At 41.6% G+C, this 17989-nt stretch overlaps 1 protein-coding gene across 7 annotated transcripts in view; it reads left to right on the top strand.

Annotated features, from left to right (window-relative positions):
* ZBTB40 (zinc finger and BTB domain containing 40) overlaps positions 1 to 17989 on the top strand; it is an 80028-nt gene that overhangs the window by 45316 nt on the left and 16723 nt on the right. For all 7 annotated transcript variants that reach the window (XR_010111212.1, XM_003813965.6, XM_063601630.1 and 4 more), the window contains 9 exons: positions 5124 to 5316; positions 5935 to 6077; positions 9655 to 9847; positions 11607 to 11743; positions 12132 to 12333; positions 12702 to 12835; positions 14780 to 14948; positions 15277 to 15735; positions 16486 to 16692. Coding sequence is in view for 6 of the 7 variants with exons in the window: in XM_003813965.6 (XP_003814013.3) it covers positions 5124 to 5316; positions 5935 to 6077; positions 9655 to 9847; positions 11607 to 11743; positions 12132 to 12333; positions 12702 to 12835; positions 14780 to 14948; positions 15277 to 15735; positions 16486 to 16692 (1837 nt within the window). In the remaining variant the exon portion in view is untranslated. The remainder of the gene's footprint in view (positions 1 to 5123; positions 5317 to 5934; positions 6078 to 9654; positions 9848 to 11606; positions 11744 to 12131; positions 12334 to 12701; positions 12836 to 14779; positions 14949 to 15276; positions 15736 to 16485; positions 16693 to 17989) is intronic.

Genomic DNA, 17989 nt, shown 5'->3' with positions numbered 1-17989 from the left:
GGACACTACGTTGCCTGGGAGGCACCACATTGATGTAAAACAACTAAGTTAGGGTAGACATGGGAATATCAGAGACAGTTGTAGGGGGACGCTGTAAACCCATTCACATACCGCAAGGAACACCAGACCAGCTGAATTGTGGGGCCCTTTCCAGCGCTGGGCTTCTGGGATTCCTTTGAGCGCCTTCTGTGTGCAATCTACTGGTCCAAACTGGCTTATGCAAAAAGTTAACTTGTTGGCTCCTGTGACTTCATAGTGTAGAAGGAGAGATAGCTCTGGCCATGACTGGCTGCAGGTATGGCAACACCATCATCAGGACCTGGGTTCTTTCTCCCTGTCTCTCAGCAACGCTTCCTCTCTGTGGCCTCCACTTTCAGAAAGGCTTGCCCTCATGGTGACAGAAATGGCAGCAGCTGCTCTAACTTCAGGTGCAATCCAACAGAAAGTGGCCAAAGCCGTGGTAGGTGGCACACAGTCACAAGGTAAAGTCCCACGATAGGCCGTCTGTACCCTGAGGAGCAAGGAAGCCAGTGGTGGATCAGTCCAAGTCCCAAAACCTCAAAAGTAGGGAAACCGGCAGTGCAGCCTTCAGTCTTTTGCCAAAGGCCGGAGAGCCCTTGGCAAACCACCGGTGTAAGTCCAAGAATGCAAATGCTGAAGAACTTGGAGCCTGATGTTCGAGGGCAGGAAGCATCCAGCATGGGAGAAAGATGAAGGCTGAAATTGTCTTCCTTCTTTATTCCTAGCCATGTCTCTGCTTTTAATTAATTGTGTATACAGCAAAGTGGATCTTTAACTAGAATAAGGAGATAATTTTTCTACTATTGATTTCTGTGCTTTTTGGTCCACTCTTCACCTAAAAATCTAGAAGACTCCCAAAGCTGAAGGCCTAGTAGCATTTTTTTCTCCTTCAACTTTATTTCAAAGGCAAACACATCTCTTCTCCTATGTGAATCTGATGTTTTCAGCCGTGTCGCTGCTTTGGAGGTTTGTCAAATGCAGATATGTGTTTGGAGGGCTCTGTTCACTGACAGGGTTGGGTAGCCCTCTTGAGAGTGAGTTAATGAGATTCATTTTACAGGTCTATGAAAGGTGAAAATAAGTTGTTGTTTTTCCAAATCTCCTTTCTGTTAATGATTAAGCCTAAGATATGCAGCCATAGATAGAAGGGCTAATGGTTTTATGGCAAGGGAATTTTATTCAATTAAACATTTATTGAGCACCTACTATGTACCAGTCTTTATATTCATTGAGACCAAGAAAAGTGTTACAGATTGTCTACATACTACCCAGTATTCAAACCGGTATTGATTCTGGTAAGTCTAATAGAACCCAGTGTAAATAGATTTGATTATGCTTAAATCTGGGAGGTAGAACTAGGTGAAAGGGGTGCCAGCTACTCCACTTACTAGACGTGTGACCTTAAGCAAGTTACTTAACCTCTTTGAAGTTCATCTAAAGTAGTAGTAGTAACACCTCCCAGGCCTGGTGTGAGGAAGAAGGTAGATGGCACAGTGTCCAGGATGATGTGGAGCGATTGTAGTCTCTATCATTATTGCCATCACCCACCCCTCAGCAGTCAAGGGAGGCCTGAGTGAACAAGAATATAGTGTAACTCAAACAGATCTGAAGGCAGTAGGCGAACAATTGGGGTAAATAAGTCAACTCAGTTAAAAGGCTTGAGTTAAGGGAAAGATTAAATGGTTTTTCACTTATAGAGGGAAAAGAAATGGTCTCATCTTGAAATATATTTACTTATATTTCACTCATAGGTAAAGTATTTAGATTACTTCTGTGACCTTATTAACATGAATTTATTGAAGTACCTTTACCCCTGAGAATTAAGAGTTAGTTCCAAATGTATGGTTAAAGAACTTAGCCCTTTCAACAGAACTCTGTTTTGGTTCAGCTTTTGGAGTTCTGTTACATGATAGTAATTGATGAACCCCTGCCTATCCTAATATCCTAATACTCTTCTGTTTAGGCAGAGAAACTGTTGCAGAAAAGGGCCTGCTTGCTTATTCCACTGTGGAGCCCTAGGCAGCTTTAGGGGGCTGATGGAGTAACTGCTGTAGTGTTGGCACTGGTGTAGGTCCCCAGTAGGTTCTGAAAGAAAGAGCAGAGAGAGCAGGGCTGTCCATGCAGCTAACTGCCCTCTCCTGGCCCTTTCATTAGCCCACCCCTGCTTCTCTTCCCAGATGGCCACCCTAGCATCACTGTTGAGCAATGAAGTGAACAAATGCTTTAATTTCACTGCTGAGTAGTTCTGCAGAGAGGGAGACAGCAGAGAGGATAATGAGAAGCATATCAGATGCCACCATTGATGAAGGCTTCCCTTCCCCACTGGCTCAAATGATAATGCCAGACAAATTGGATACTGAGAGATGTGGATTTGGGATATTCGGAGAGTTTCAGGTGGAAAAAAAAAGAAGCCTGGCCTAGGCTAGAATGAGATAGCTATATGCTGTATCAATTGAGATGCACAAAAGGCAGGCAGGAAGGAAAGGGAAAATAAAAAGGAAGAAACATGTTTACTGAGGGTATTAGCAGCAAGTGGCTCTGTATTAGTTATCCAGTGCTGTATCACAAATTGCTCTAAAATCTAGCAACTTCAAGCAACAAACATTTATTCCCACAGTTCCTGTGGGTCAGGAATCCAGGTAGAGCTCAGCTGAATCCTCTGGCTCAGCCACTTACAGGCTGCAGTCAAGGTGTCAGCCAGGGCTGCATCTCAAGGCTCAACTGGGGGAGTATCTTTTTCTAAGCCCACTCTCATGGCTGTTGGCAGGCTTCAGAAGATCCACTTCCAAGCTTACTCCCTGACTGTTGGCTGGAGACATCAGTTCTTTGCCACATGGGTGTCTCCGTAGGGTAGCTCACAACATGGCAGCTTGCATCTCACAGAGCGAGGGCAGAGAGAGAAAACACAGGCAAGATGGTAGTCAAACTAACCTGACCTCAAAAGTAGCATCCTGTAACTTTTACCATATTCTGCTTCTTAGAAGCAAGTCATGAGGTTCAATCCAACAGCATGAATACCCAGAGTCAGGTATTAGGGTCCATTTTAGATGCTGCCTGCCTTGGGTTCCCTACTGCTGTCAGTGAAAAGGCATTTTAAAGAGATTTCAAGTCAACTAACAAAAGCATGAAAAGTTGATTTAATTTAGCTTTCAACTGACATCTTCATTTCTTGTTTATTATTTTTTAAATACAAGATGAGTTACCTTAGGTTCTCAGAAGTTTCTTACGCTAGTGATATGTTGATGTGGATTATTAAACTGTGTTTTGTCTATGTGTACTTTTGGAGATGACTGAAAAACACAGGAAACTTTTAAAGTTTAATTTAGCTTTATACAGACATCCTGTGCTTAGGAAGCAAGCTAAAGCAAAGCCAAGAAACACAAGGTCTAACTCGTTTATAATTTCTATTTGGGAGGAGAGGAGAAAGATAAAATCTCTCTAAATAAAAATCTTAAACATATACTTACTACCAGAATTTGTAATAACAGCTGTCTAGCTAAATTTTGCTGTGTTGATACAGTATTTATGAGCTCCTTTAGTGTGGTGGGGAGACGTGTGTGTAGAAAACTAACCTTTTGCTCTCTAAAGACTGGTGAGAAAATTTTTCTATTTATAATCTTGACACTAAAAAACATGAAAGGTAGATTGTAGTTTTGTCAAGTAGAAACATAAAGCCTATACATATGACTGTACACATGAAATTCAGTTTTGGTTACCAGATTTTTTCAAGTAAATTCATTATTGCTAAAGTGGAAATGTGAACCTTACCTTCCAATTGACCTTCCTTGCATTTGTGTGAGAGATGTTCTGTCAGACCAAAGAAAGGAATGCTAATTTTGTTTATTTTACCACTGGGGTTGTTGATGTCTTAGAAGGGTCTAGAAGAGTCAAGATGATGAGTTTGGTTTTATATGCGCCCCTGAGACCTCTGGAGGACAAGGTGTGTCCAGCAGAATCTGTGTGGCAGCTCTGGATTGAAATAGTGCAGGGTTAGAGCTGCTTTTCAGAGAAGTTTGCATAAAGGTGATAGTTAAAGCTATACACGTGAGAGCTTTTCAAAAGGGAGCATATAAAAGGAGAAAAAAATAAAAGATTGAGACCAGTCGTAGGTGCTGTTAATGGTTATGGATTTGGAAGAAGAACCAGTGGGAAGGGCTGAAAAGGAGTGGTCAGGAAGGCAAGTTCTTATCCCACATACTTCAGTGCTGCTGAAATCGGAAGAGAATTGTGATACAGAGGCACTGCCAAGTGCCACCGAAAGGTCAAGTGGCACAAAGCCAGAGGCAAGGCTTGTTGTATAAACGTTGGTTAGGGGAAGAAGCTGTGAAGCCCCTTCAGGCTGAAAGCAAGTCATTCACACGGGGTAATTAACATGTGAGTCATATGTTCTTACAGCTGGCAACTACAAGCCAACACACTGTTAGCCTTAATTGTTACAGACTATATCTAAAATTAATAAGGCCCATGTCTTTTTAAATAGTCTGTCATTTATAATGTAAATGATTTAAGGTATTCTTTTTTCCTAAATTGTGAGATTTTAATTGCATTCTCAAATAATAAAATGACAGTTCATTAAATTTAAATTCAGACATCCTTGCCCATGAAATACTTAAAATGCCAGATTCAGAAAGGTATAATTAGGTAAGAAGTGCATTAAGTTTATTAAAAATTCACTGAGCCCCTACTGTGTGCCAGGCTATGCTATTTGCTGCGGATACAGAGCCCTAGAAAGCATAATTCCTGTCTTCAAGAAGTCTAGTAGGAGAAAAAAAAATAATTATAATATAGTGTGACAAATGTCAAATTAAAAGCAGTGAAGAGGAGGTAGGGCCTGTGGCCAGGAAAGGCCTCCCAGCAGAGGTAACCCCTGAGCAAGGTTAGAGCATGGAGTCGTGGAATTGGAGTCCTCCAGAAGATAGGGGCAGGAGCATGGGGCCGCAGGGCTTGTTGGAACTGCTGCTGGGGAAGAAAGTGCAGTGGGTGAGGAGCTTCAGGAGAAGCTGGCGGGAATCAAACTGTTGAGGGCCTTGTTTGCCAAATGCAAGGAGCGGATGGTTCTTGTGGTTCGCTAATCTATCTTTCTGGGTACTTTTGTTCCATAGATGATAGTGAAATGTTTCGAGGGTGAAGGAGGACGTTCAGCATTCCAGAGAATCCTGGGTAAAGTAAGAGAGGAAAGCCTGGATGTTCAAACTGTTGTGTCCCTGTTGAGGCTGTACCAATATTCTAATCCTGCAGTAAAAACAGCACTATTAGACAGGAAGCCAGAAGATGTAGACACAGTGCAGCCAAAAGGTAGGAGAAGATCCTATGCATTGGAATGGCAGGGTTTTATTTTGGGATGATGCTATAAAGTTTGTTCCAATGATATGTTTCTTTGGTGGCTTAGTTATTAAGTGGTTTTCACATAAGTTTCACATGTAAATTCCAGAAGCTGCATGTTAAATATACACCAACTAAATTTGAGTCTCCATTTCTATCCCACAGTTAAGTAGTCTGACACCTTGAAGTTGGAGAATATCATCCACGTTCTCCTGCCCTTCAAAAAGCCACACATCCAAATCAATGACTTGAGTACCCAGGTTGGACTGGTTCGCTGACAGCACTTTAAGGCTGAAGTTTCTCTCATTTGGGTTAGGTACAAAGCAGTGGCCTTGCCAACCAGAAGTTAACCTCTGGCTGGCTCTGCAGCTTTGTGTTTCGACAGATAAATGAAACATTTTTCCTTTCATAGAGTTTAAACAGAATAATAAAGTATTTTTCTCTGTAAAAGCGATTCTGCATTCAGGTGCTCAGAATAAGCTGAAAATCACTTACTTTACTATTCTGTTAGATCTCTCTTGACAAACCATGCTGTCATTTTCTTCAAATTGACTAGCTTCTCTTGTGTGTCTCTAACTCTTTCTCCCTCAGGGAGCACAGAGGAGGGAAAGACCTTGTCTGTTCTGTTACTAGAACACAAAGAGGACCTGATACAGTGTGTAACACAGCTGAGACCTATTATGGAGTTCCTGGAAACAGCCAAGGAGGAATTCCTGACTGGCACTGAAAAAAGGGTAACTGTGTCAAGTGTCTCCTCCCTCCTCCTGAATTCATATAGCACTTAAAAAAATTCTTTTGTGGCACATAGCACTTTATACGTTGCAGTATTTTAATACATACTGCATAGTAAGCATCTCGAAGTCAAGGTGCTTGTTTCATATCCTGTTGCATTCCTCACGGTAGCTTGCTGAGGGCCTTGCACATGGAGCCATAAGGAAAATGGATGGATGGATGGATGGATGTGTGGGTGGGTGGATGGATGGATGGGTGGACAGTTGGACAGATGGATGGATGGACGGACAGACGGATGGACCGACGGACAGATGGATATATGCTATTCCTGCTGTGACTCAATTTTTACTGTAAACAACTGTATCAAGAATTAAAATGTTAAGGAAATTTTGTAATTATTATGACACCTTTCCTCTTTATAGAAATGTACTGTACATTTGGAATATGTAGAAAATGGGGAAAGCAATCAAAAAGAAAAAATTCAGATTTCACCATTCGGAGATGACACTGCTAACATGCTGAAGCATGTGTTCCCCTCTTTCTTATTTGAGTCATCCCAGGATGAGGTTATATAGAACATATGGTTTTCTAACTTGACTTTTTACCTAATATCTTAATACATGGCTATACCTATAATATGGATTTCGTTTCTTTATCATTGATGTTGTGAAGAACATTCTTGCACATAAATCTTTCCATACCTCTGAAATTATTCCCTTACTATAATTTCTAAGAAGTGGAATTTTGGAATCAAGAGTATAAAAATTTTCAAGTGTTTGATATATATTGCCAAATTGCCCTTCAGGAAGGTTGTACCAATTTACTCTCCCACCAGCTAGCTACTAAAGTCCTTATAAAACTGCTGGCATGACTTCTCAAGGCAACTAGATAACTATGTTTGTTGGTGTTATTGATTTCAACTTTGTGCTAAAAATACTTTTATATCTGGAAGGAAGGAATAGGGATAGAGTACTTTTGTGGCATCAATTCCTAAAACTGTGGGAAGCAACTTAAGTGTTCAGGAGAGAAAACGTTTAGAAGCCACTGGTATAATGGCTGAGCCCTGAATTTACAGTGAGGACTAGATCCTCGATTTTATTTTTCTCAGTGATGTTATGTTGCACATGTGCACACGCACACACACACACACACAATGGAAACAACCTTTAATCTCAGAATTACATTTTGTGATTTAATTGTTTTTAAATTTTTAAGTCCTTTGAACTTCTTAGAGAAAGAAAATATACAAAGATTAGACTTCTGTTTTTTTCTCCTTAGTCTTCAAATTAAGTGTAATTTCAGGCACTCAATTTAAGTAAGTTGCTTATAGCTCTAACAGTTCCTGATTCCCTCTTTAGTGATTTCATTCGATTACTCATTCAGACCTTTTTCTTATTAGCTAGATTGAATGTGTCCTTTGAACTGTTTCATTATCTTGGTAAAACAGCATTTATAGATAGAGTCCAAAGCTTCATTCTCTGCAGCAAGATAGACCACACTGTCATTTTCTTCTGTCACTTTCAGTTTACTTGACAGAGAAAGCTGAAGCAGAAGAGCTTAAATTAGTTATAAATCACAAAAACACTTCTTAAGATTGGGGTTCCACCAGAGCTTCTTTAAATGATTCCTTCTCATGAAAGTTGAAGCAGACTAAGAAAGTGGGAGTGGAGAGGTGAATGTTGATTGAATAGCCACAGTATTTTGACATCGTGTGGAATGTGTACCCAGGCCTTTTCGAACTTTTTTTCTGGTTAGAAACTATGCTAATAATGGATGCCATGGCCTTTATAAATATGTTGGGTTTTGTAAGAAGCAGTAACCAGGAACATATTTACATGAGGACTGGAAACAGAAAAAAAAGGTAATTACTATAGCTGTCATTTATTTATTGCTTACCGTGTGCCAGGCAGTGTGCTGAGGACTTTTTAAACATTATTAAGTTTTGCCCTCATAGCAACTTTATGACATCATGGATATTACCCTTATTTTAAAGATGAAGAAACAGAGCATAGGGAGGTGAAGCAGCTCACCCAAAGACACAGCTGTTTGGGCTGGTAATAAGAATTAGACTTCTAATCCAAGCACATTCTCTTAACCCCTATGAGTACTTCTCCCTAATCATATCAATAACACAGTCATTTCTTAAAGATCACATATGTCCTAGGAGTTAGGCAAGGCCCTATGAACAGCACCTTCATTTTACAGTAACAACTGTGCAAGAGTTGGTATTATCTTCTTTTGCAAGTGAAGAAAATAAGGCTTGAAGAATTAAATAACTTGCCCAAGGTCACACAGGCGATAAATATTAGAAGTGCAATTTGAACTAGGTCTGTCTGGCTTTAAAGCCTATGCTTACTCTTACCAGTATCTGGCTGCCTCTTTGTGTATCAGATTATTGCTTAGGAACCAAGATTTAGCTCTGAAATCAGTATGGTGTTTAGATACAAGCTCTTAATTTTTAAATTATGATTTATTTAGTAGAAATCTATATATTAGACCTTAAAGAGAATGACTGTGTTCTGTACTGACAAAGAATATGACAGCTTGATTTATTATGTATATATTCCTTTCATATATATAAAACCAATTTGGTTTTAAAGCTAAAATCATTATTTTAAAATAGAAGTTAATTTGATAATGGCAGCCTCTGGCATACTACCATGACTAGGAGCTGGCATTTTCCCAAAGGAAAGCTCAAAATTCAGTTCCTGTGAATCTGTAGATTACATGTATTGAAATAATCCCCTGCTTTATCAGTTCCATAAGAGCTAAGCTATGCATATTATGCTGTAGTCCATTAAGAAATAGTTCTATTGTAATATAAAAATATCTGTAAAATATCTGTCACGTGTTTTATTTTCATCCTTTTGCTAGAGTTCTGTGCCCTTTTGACTCAAAATCCTCTAGCACACCAAGGAAGGACAAAGGAGTGGAATTGCTGAATTATGACTGGAGCTGATGTATGTGGCTGTTGAGAATGAGAGGAATGGATAATAAGGAATCCACAAGAAAAATAATCCAGAAAGGCACTTTAAATCTAATATTTTGGAGTCCACAGACTAATTATACAAATTATCTGAGTATTCAGATAACTATGCAAGTAAAGTAAAACAATGGAATTATAACCTATGAAATTATAACCTATGCTAATACTATGAACTTTACTGAAAAAAGACCAAAAAAATTAAACTATATTAATTATCAATCTGTGTTTCTCAATCTTAGCGTCCAGACAAGCCACATCTAAAGAACCAGGTTAGAGGTATGCTACTTGCTGTATCATATAGGCCTAGTTTAGGAATGTTTTCACAAAATGCAAGCTGTTGGAGGCAGAGCAGATACACAGACCTGCAATTGAGAAAGAAAGATTTTCACAGTTATTTGTTTGGAAAATATTTAAGATTTTTATTGAAATAGAATAAGGAAGAAACTATGAAAAAAAGTAATGCTAGAGACCAACAGAAGAGGACTTGGAGATCAGGCATCTTGTGATGCTATCTTGCTAGGTTTTCCAGTAGTGTGTCAGATAAATGTTGAATTGCCAGTAACTGGTGTCTTGTTGATTGCTTGCCACTGCAGGTGATTCTGAATTGCTGTGAGGGCAGAACACCCAAGGAGACAATAGAAAATTTGTTGCACAGAATGACTGAAGAGAAGACACTGACTGCTGAGGGTTTGGTAAAACTCCTCCAGGCTGTGAAGGCGACTTTCCCAAACCTGGGCCTTCTGCTAGAGAAGTTGCAGAAATCAGCCACTTTTCCAAGCGCCACAGGTATTAGTTAATTGTTGACTCTCTGGACTGGAACCACTCTTCCAGAAAATTGTAGCTTGAAACACCCTTTTGGCTCCATGCTGGGGAGATAAGATAATATTAAGAAATGTCATTGCAGAATAGAAACTAGCCATCATAAATTGATAATTCTCGATCTCTCTGGAGTTAAGGTCTGAAATCTGAGAGTGACTCTTCTCGGTTAAGCTCCTTCATGGTGTTCCTGTGGTTCAGGATTTATTAACGTGTGACTTTCCCAGGGCTATCCAGGATCACCTGTGAAAGCCAGAGGAGCAAATGTGCTCATAAGGCTCAGCACTCTGTCAGCCATATTCGCAAATAGGAGCAGCAAAGCCTCAAATCTCCATCGCCCCATTTCCACTAGAGTGCTGTTTGCTTCCAGCAGTCCCCAGAACTCATTATTCTGGTGTCCGTTCAGCTTGGGGAAATGAGTCCATATCCTATTTCTTAGAAAGACAATCCAGCTCAAGCCAACTCTTCCCTGTCCCAGAGCATTTAGGACTCAGATGGTTTTCAGAAAAAGGATATTTGTTCCTAGCCTATAAAAGTAGTATGTACTTACACAAGCTTGGACAATTCCAAATATAAGGAAGAAAACCATTTAAAATCCTACCACTCAAGGATGCCAATATTAACACCTTGACATGTTTTATCCATCACTTTTATAATATTGAGATACTATCATATTGTATAATTTTATGGTTTCCCCATGTAACATTGCAGCAGCCTTCTCCACAGTTCAGAAAAACTCCCCACAATCCTAGTTTTTGAAGGCTGTGTAGTTTTCCATCATAAGGATGTATATGGTGTATTATTCATGCCCTTATTTCAGAGCGGATGTAGCATAATGGTTAGGACTGTAGGCGTTGGTGTCAAGACTACCTGGGGCCGCACCCTCACTGCACCATTCTGTAGCTGTAATACCCTGAGCAAGTGACTTAATCTTTCTGAACCTCATTTGCTGTGTGAAATGAGGTAAGAGTGGTACCTATCACATTCGTTTTTGTGTGGCTAGTATAATACATGTAAAACATTTAGCACTGTGCCCGGCACATGGGCACTCAGTAAATATTAGTTGCTATCTTCACTGTCATCATCGGCAAAGATTATGCTTTGATAGTTGTCTTTGTACATAGACAAAGACCTTCAGATAATTTCTTAAGGTTGGATTTCCAGAAGTGGAGTTACTGAGCTAAAGAAAAAGGTACATTTTTAAATATCTGCAAAGCTAAGAGAAATGCCTGATAGTTTCAATTTTTCTTAACTTCCAAGTAAATATGACCTCTTAAAAGAGAGAACCTAACAAATTGGCCCAAAGGGCACCTAAATAGAAAAACCACGGGTCAGCTTCACACGCACAGCCTTGATTCGTGCTCGTCTTTAGGATCGCCACACGGATCCTCTACCTCAGGCTTGACAAACACCCCCCCTTGAACCTGCACATCTGAGTCTCTTACAAGTACAGCCTTCTAATTACCCCCCTGGTGAGCAATTGCTAGCTCCTACCACCAGGCACTGACTTTCAAAGTGTTAACGGCTTTATGACCCTGAAGCGCCAAGCGATTAAGTGTAGGCAGAGGAGCTCTGAACATATGTGTATGAGGCCCCAAGCCAGGGCTCTGCAGAGGACACTGAGCCCTTGTGCTGATTGCTCTCTTCCTCTCTCATTGGTAATATCCTGGAGTCTTCTGTAGGAGGTTTTGTTGCATCAAACATTATTGTTTTGCTAATATCCTTACAGTCCAACCAAGCCCTGATGATTATGGGACTGAGCTATTGAGACGCTATCATGAAAACCTCTCTGAGATTTTCACAGACAACCAGATTTTATTAAAGATGATCTCACACATGACAAGTTTAGCCCCTGGAGAAAGAGAGGTAAGAGAGGGAGAGAAACAGAGGGAGGGGAGGGTAAAATGAGAAAGAAGGAAAAAATATGAATACACACACACATTTATATTTTCTGTAAATATACATATGTAGCCATGTTGAGAATTGCTAAGTAGAGGAGAAATAGAAGGTATCTCAGTTTCTAAGGTGGAATAACAAATAGAATAGTTCTAATTTCTGTGGTAATAAGGAAAGGCATTCAAAAGGAGAAATGAAGAACTTTGTCATGTATAAGAAATCTCTCAGACTGAGAGGTGAGGATGTTGAAAAACTCCTTCCCCAAACATATTCACTGTAACCCAATATCTAGACTTGCAGCTCTGCAGCTGGGCTAGTGGCTGGAGAGTCTCTTACGTGTTTGTGTTACATCTTGAAGGTCATGGAGAAGCTTGTGAAACGTGACTCTGGTTCAGGTGGTTTCAATTCTCTGATATCAGCAGTTCTAGAAAAGCGGACTCTCTCTGCCGCAGCCGTTTGGCAACTGCTGCTGGTGGTTCAGGAGACAAAGACCTGCCCATTGGACCTGCTCACGGAGGAAATACGAAGGGAGCCTGGTGCCGATGCTTTCTTCCGGGCAGGTAAGTTACCTGACCTCTGGGGGGGTTTTGCCCCCACTAGAGATGACTGTCAGTCTTCCTAGAAAATAGGAAGAGCTCTCTTAACGGTAGTCACCTACATCCCTACTATTAGAAGTAAGGACTGGCAGTTTTGTTCAAGGACACAAGAGTTTGTAAACCTTTTAAAAAATAGATCCAGTAATTATCTTAAGCTTACATTCATTATTATACTCTGATTACAGTGCTATTTGCCGTTTTCCCCACTGCCAACCTCAGATAGGAGATAGGGGAAATGCATTTTCATTATGAAGAGTTGAGTGGAGGAAGGGTGTAGGAAAAAATGGTGCTCATTGTTTGCCTAATGAGTTTTTGATCCCCCTTTTTTTCAGTGACCACCCCAGAACGTGCCACTTTAGAAACAATCCTGAGGCATAACCAATTGATCTTGGAGGCCATCCAACAGAAGATTGAGTGCAAGCTCTTTACCTCGGAGGAGGAGCACCTGGCAGAGACTGTGAAAGAGGTGTGGTGGGAATAAAAAGCGAAATGCCAGAGAGTTTTACAGTTGTTGCCTGGGACTGTCTTCATTCCTAAGAGAGGAACCAATATTTGGTTGGGTTGTTTTTCCTTCTTTTTTTTTCCTTTTTCTCTTTTGAGACAGAGTCTTGCTCTGTCGCCCAGGCTGCAGTGCAGTGGCACGATCTTGGCTCATGGCAACCTCTGCCTTCCGGGTTCAAGCGATTCTCCTGCCTCAGCCTCCCAAGTAACTGGGATTACAGGTGAGCACCACCGTGCCCTGCTAATTTTTTGTATTTTTAGTGGAGACGGGGTTTCGCCATGTTGGCCAGGCTGGTCTCGAACTCCTGGCCTCAAGTGATTCACCCATCTCAGCTTCGCCAGAGTGCTGGGATTACAGGCGTGAGCCACTGTGCCTGGCCAGAACTAATATCTGTACCCCTTGCTAGGCTAATGCTTCCTAACACGTTTGCTCTTTTAATCCTTCCAGCTCTACATGGCAGGTGATGTTATCACATTTTATAGACAAGGGTTCTCAGGCCCCAAAGGGTTAAGTTACCTGTCTAAAATGCTCCGGCAGGGAGGAGATGATGTCAGGATTTGAACCCAGCTTCCTATGACTCAAACCAATTTATTCCATTTATCTAAACCTGGTATCCCCTGGAGCCATGATACTGTTCTCTTACCTGTTCTAAGAAGCAGCTTCTCTCAGATGAAGGAAAGTAAAACTGGTCTTATTACATGTTCTATTCTGGCTTCTAGAAAGAGCCAAGATAAACATAGATAAAACAAAGCTTTTGCCCATATGGGGTAGCAAATAGTGCCAGCTCATTTTCTGTAAGGCTTCACACAATGTGGCCAGCATCCCAGGAATACCAAGTGGGGACTGGGGGAACTCATGGGTGTCCAGCCCAGGATCATTTGCATCCTGAGTGGGGAAGAACAAGAAAGGAACATGAAATTAAACTACAGATTCAAATGTAGTGCCCTTTTGATTCAGGTAGGTGTGGAAGATGTGCAGAAGGGCGGGTTTCTAACTCTCTCTATGCAGGTAACAGCCACATGTTGGTCTGACTCAGATGGGAAGAAGATGGCACACATTTCTGTGGGGCTTCAGAGGAAAGACTCATCTGTTAGACTCTCTCCAGCACGCCGTAACTTCAGAGATGGGGCTTCTGCAGTTGATCAGTTTTAGCCTCACTAATTAGTCTCATGCCTGCCTCCAGGGACATCAGGTTTATTTAGATAGACTTGAAAAGAGCAGAAATAAAATATCTTCCAAAATGAAAATTCCGTTTGGCCATCTGTGGATGGTTTAGCTTTATTTTCTCAGTGTACCGACTCTTTCTGCTGATAGCTCTAACATTCTGAAAGAGGACGACGGCTTTGAAATAATATTCTTGGACTCTTTAAAGCTTCTATTTGAACCTTCTTTAAAACGCTGAGTTTCTTTGTGAAAGAAAATGACGTTTAAATGGGTACATCTAAGTATCTAAAAATATGAAGCCACTGATCATGCAGAATTACTTCCAGACATTGAGACAATTATATATTATGAAAACCTATTCTGATTTTCAAGACAGACACACCGACGACCAAATCCTATAGCTTTTCAAGCTTTTAGTATTAAGATCCAGAAAAGGTCTTTGGGAGACTCCTAGTTTCTGATAAGCTATTTCTTATAGAAAATGCTTTATGCTTCCCTGCATGTATCTTCTTTGTATTTGCACATTTATCTGGATACATGCTTCTTTTTTTCTGTTTTGTTAGTTTTCCTGTTCTTTGGCAAGCAGAGCTGTCCACTACATTTATCACAAGGCGATGTATAAACTGCTTATAAATGGAGCAGTGCCTTCCTGGGATTAGCTTTTTTTTTTTTTTTTAGGTTGAAAACCATGGGGAAAATCTGCTGAGATTAACCCCACACCTTTGTCTCCTGGTATTCATTTAGATTCTGAGCATTTCCTCTGAGACAGCCAGCCCTGAAGCTTCCCTGAGAGCAGTGCTGAGCAGAGCCATGGAAAAATCAGTCCCGGCCATTGAAATATGCCACCTCCTGTGCAGTGTCCACAAATCTTTTCCAGGCCTGCAGCCTGTCATGCAGGAGTTAGCATACATTGGTAAGGAATGGGCCAGGTGGGAAGGGGGTTCCTGTCAGCACACCAGGTTGTTTCTTGAAGAAAGAGACAGCATTTCATATCATAGTTTATCACAACCTTAAGTTACGTATTCATTTTATATGCTCTCAATACCTAAAAAAGTCATGAGACATAGGGGGAAAATGTTCTTTGTGTTTATTGGAAAGTAAGGAGGACAATGATATTACTTCAGAGTGTTTTTGAGGATCTCAAGTAGTCTCTAGTCTCCTGTAAGAAGTGTGTTAGAAACGTTATAAAGCAAAATAGAAACAGAGAGTTCACAGAGCCACGAGATGTCTCTTTTATGCAGGTGTCCTTACTAAGGAAGATGGAGAGAAGGAAACGTGGAAGGTGAGTAATAAATTTCACCTTGAAGCCAACAACAAAGAAGATGAAAAGGCAGCCAAAGAAGACAGCCAGCCTGGGGAACAGAATGATCAAGGAGAGACTGGTTCCTTGCCAGGACAGCAAGAGAAGGAGGCTTCAGCCTCCCCAGACCCTGCCAAGAAGAGCTTCATCTGTAAGGCCTGCGACAAAAGCTTCCATTTCTACTGCCGCCTAAAGGTGCACATGAAGCGCTGCCGGGTGGCTAAGAGCAAACAGGTGCAGTGTAAGGAGTGCAGTGAGACCAAGGATTCAAAGAAAGAGCTGGACAAACATCAGCTGGAGGCCCATGGTGCAGGTGGAGAGTCCGATGCCCCCAAGAAGAAGAAGAAGAGGCTTCCAGTGACATGTGACCTCTGTGGCAGAGAATTTGCCCATGCCTCAGGTATGTTCAAGAAGGCAAAGGAACAGAGGATGATAATTGTGGGTTTTATAGCTTGGATTTCAGGCCTTTCCCTTAGTTGTGTGCAGTGAGGGCTGTGGGTGGGCTTAGAAAATAGAGCAGGTTCCTACAGAGGCAGGGGAATATTTTAAGAGCATGGGCTTTGGAATCAGCCCCCGAGCTTTGATTTCCCCAAATCTATTAAAGCAGCACCCTGATACCACTTACTCTGTTGGATTGTTATGAAGACTTAAGGTAACAGAGCTAAACACCAGTGCACTGCCTGTAACAGAGTGAGCACACAATAACTTACAGCTCTTACTGTTTACAGTGATAACCAGCTACTTAATACCTGGCTCATGTTTCCATGTGCCACTTGTTTCTTGGTAACAAACAAGAGTCATGGAAATCATGGGATGTACAGTCAGAATGGTTTTCCCTTGTCCTAGAATTTGGATAAACCTAACGAAATATAAAAGCAAGTTGAATTTCCCTAGTTCTGGGTGGCAGGGTCCTATTTAAGAGAGAGAAGGGAATGGGGAAGATAAGCCCAGCATTACTTTCCACCGGCTCCATCCAGGAGTAAGGCCAGGTGACTTTGGGGATGCCAGTTGGTGGGTAGAGAGCAGCGTGGCTGTGTGCAGTGGGTACCAGGAGGCCTGGGCTGAGACAGTGCTCTTGGTATCCTGTGCTAGATTCCTAACACTGATTAGTAGCATCTCTTCTGGCCTCTGGTGTCCTTGGCTTCCCTAGGCATGCAGTACCATAAGCTGACAGAGCACTTCGATGAGAAGCCTTTCTCCTGTGAAGAGTGTGGGGCGAAGTTTGCAGCCAATTCCACCCTGAAGAACCACCTTCGCCTTCACACCGGGGACCGCCCGTTCATGTGCAAGCACTGCCTCATGACCTTCACCCAGGCCTCCGCCCTGGCCTATCACACCAAGAAGAAGCACTCGGAAGGTAAGGTGGGGCACAGTTCATTTCTCCTGCAGACTTTCACTGCGAACTGCCTAAACCCCATTTGGATTAGGTGTGATATATATCTCAAAAACAAAACAATTTGATAGCACAACAGGGTGACTAAAGTCAATAGTAACTTAATTGTACATTTTAAATACAGTGTAATTTGGATTATTTATTACACAGAGGATAAATGCTGGAGGGGATGGATCTCTCATTCTCCATGATGCAGTTATTTCATATTGCATGCCTGTAGCACAACATCACATGTACCTTGTGAATATATACACCTACTGTGTACCCACAAAAGTTAAGTATCAAAAAAAAAATAAGGCCGAGGCAGGCGGATCACAAGGTCAGGAGATTGAGACCATCCTGGCTAACATGGTGAAACCCCATCTCTACAAAAAATACAAAAAATTAGCCGGGCGTGGTGGCGGGCGCCTGTAGTCTCAGCTACTCGGGAAGCTGAGGCAGGAGAATGGTGTGAACCTGGGAGGTGGAACTTGCAGTGAGCTGAGATTGTGCCACTGCACTCCAGCCTGGGCAACAGAGTGAGACTCCGTCTCAAAAATAAGAATAATAATAAATAAAATAAACAATGCACAACCTCTAGGCAAACAGACGACTGGGAATAGCTCTGTGCACAGACGTAAACTGCTTACTGGGAGAGCTTCTGAAAGAGACTGGCTAACCTCCTATGACTTTATATTAGGTCTTGTGGAAAAGTCATTGCGGTTTTTGCCATTAAAAGTTATAGAGAATTTACATAAAATTATTTGAGCTTTGAGGTCGAGTTCAAGCATGAGAAGGACCCTGACTAAGCACCTACTGTGGATCAGACAGTGGCAGATGCCGAGTGGCTGAGCTGGGATTCCTGTGTGCCCATAGCTTGTGGCCTGAAGGGGGCAGGGGGAGGGGAGTGTAGTGCCCGTTACAATGCAGATTGTCAGCGGTATAATGTGGAATAACACCAGCGTGATGAGGAAGGATGGAGAAGGGGTCTCTAGTCCAATTGGAGGGGAGGAGGAGGTACATTGTCAGGGAAGGCTTTTTGGAGCAGTCTACCTATTGTTTAGAGCATTTCTTTATAAATTATAAGGTAACCATTGTTTGATGTGGACTGTCACAGTAGCCTCAAAGCTGGTCTTGCTTTCACCATTTCTCTTGATACTTAAAAAATAAATAAACCCTATCAGGTCACTTCTCTGCTCCAAATTCTTCAATGGCTTTTTGTCCCACTCAGTTGTGAAATCCAGAGTCCTTAAGATAGCCTCCCCGGCCCTCTGTGATTAAC

This window comes from Pan paniscus, chromosome 1 (assembly GCF_029289425.2).
Source record: "Pan paniscus chromosome 1, NHGRI_mPanPan1-v2.0_pri, whole genome shotgun sequence".
NCBI classification, from domain to species: Eukaryota; Metazoa; Chordata; class Mammalia; order Primates; family Hominidae; genus Pan; species Pan paniscus.
This window is presented reverse-complemented; position numbering and strand designations above follow the sequence as displayed.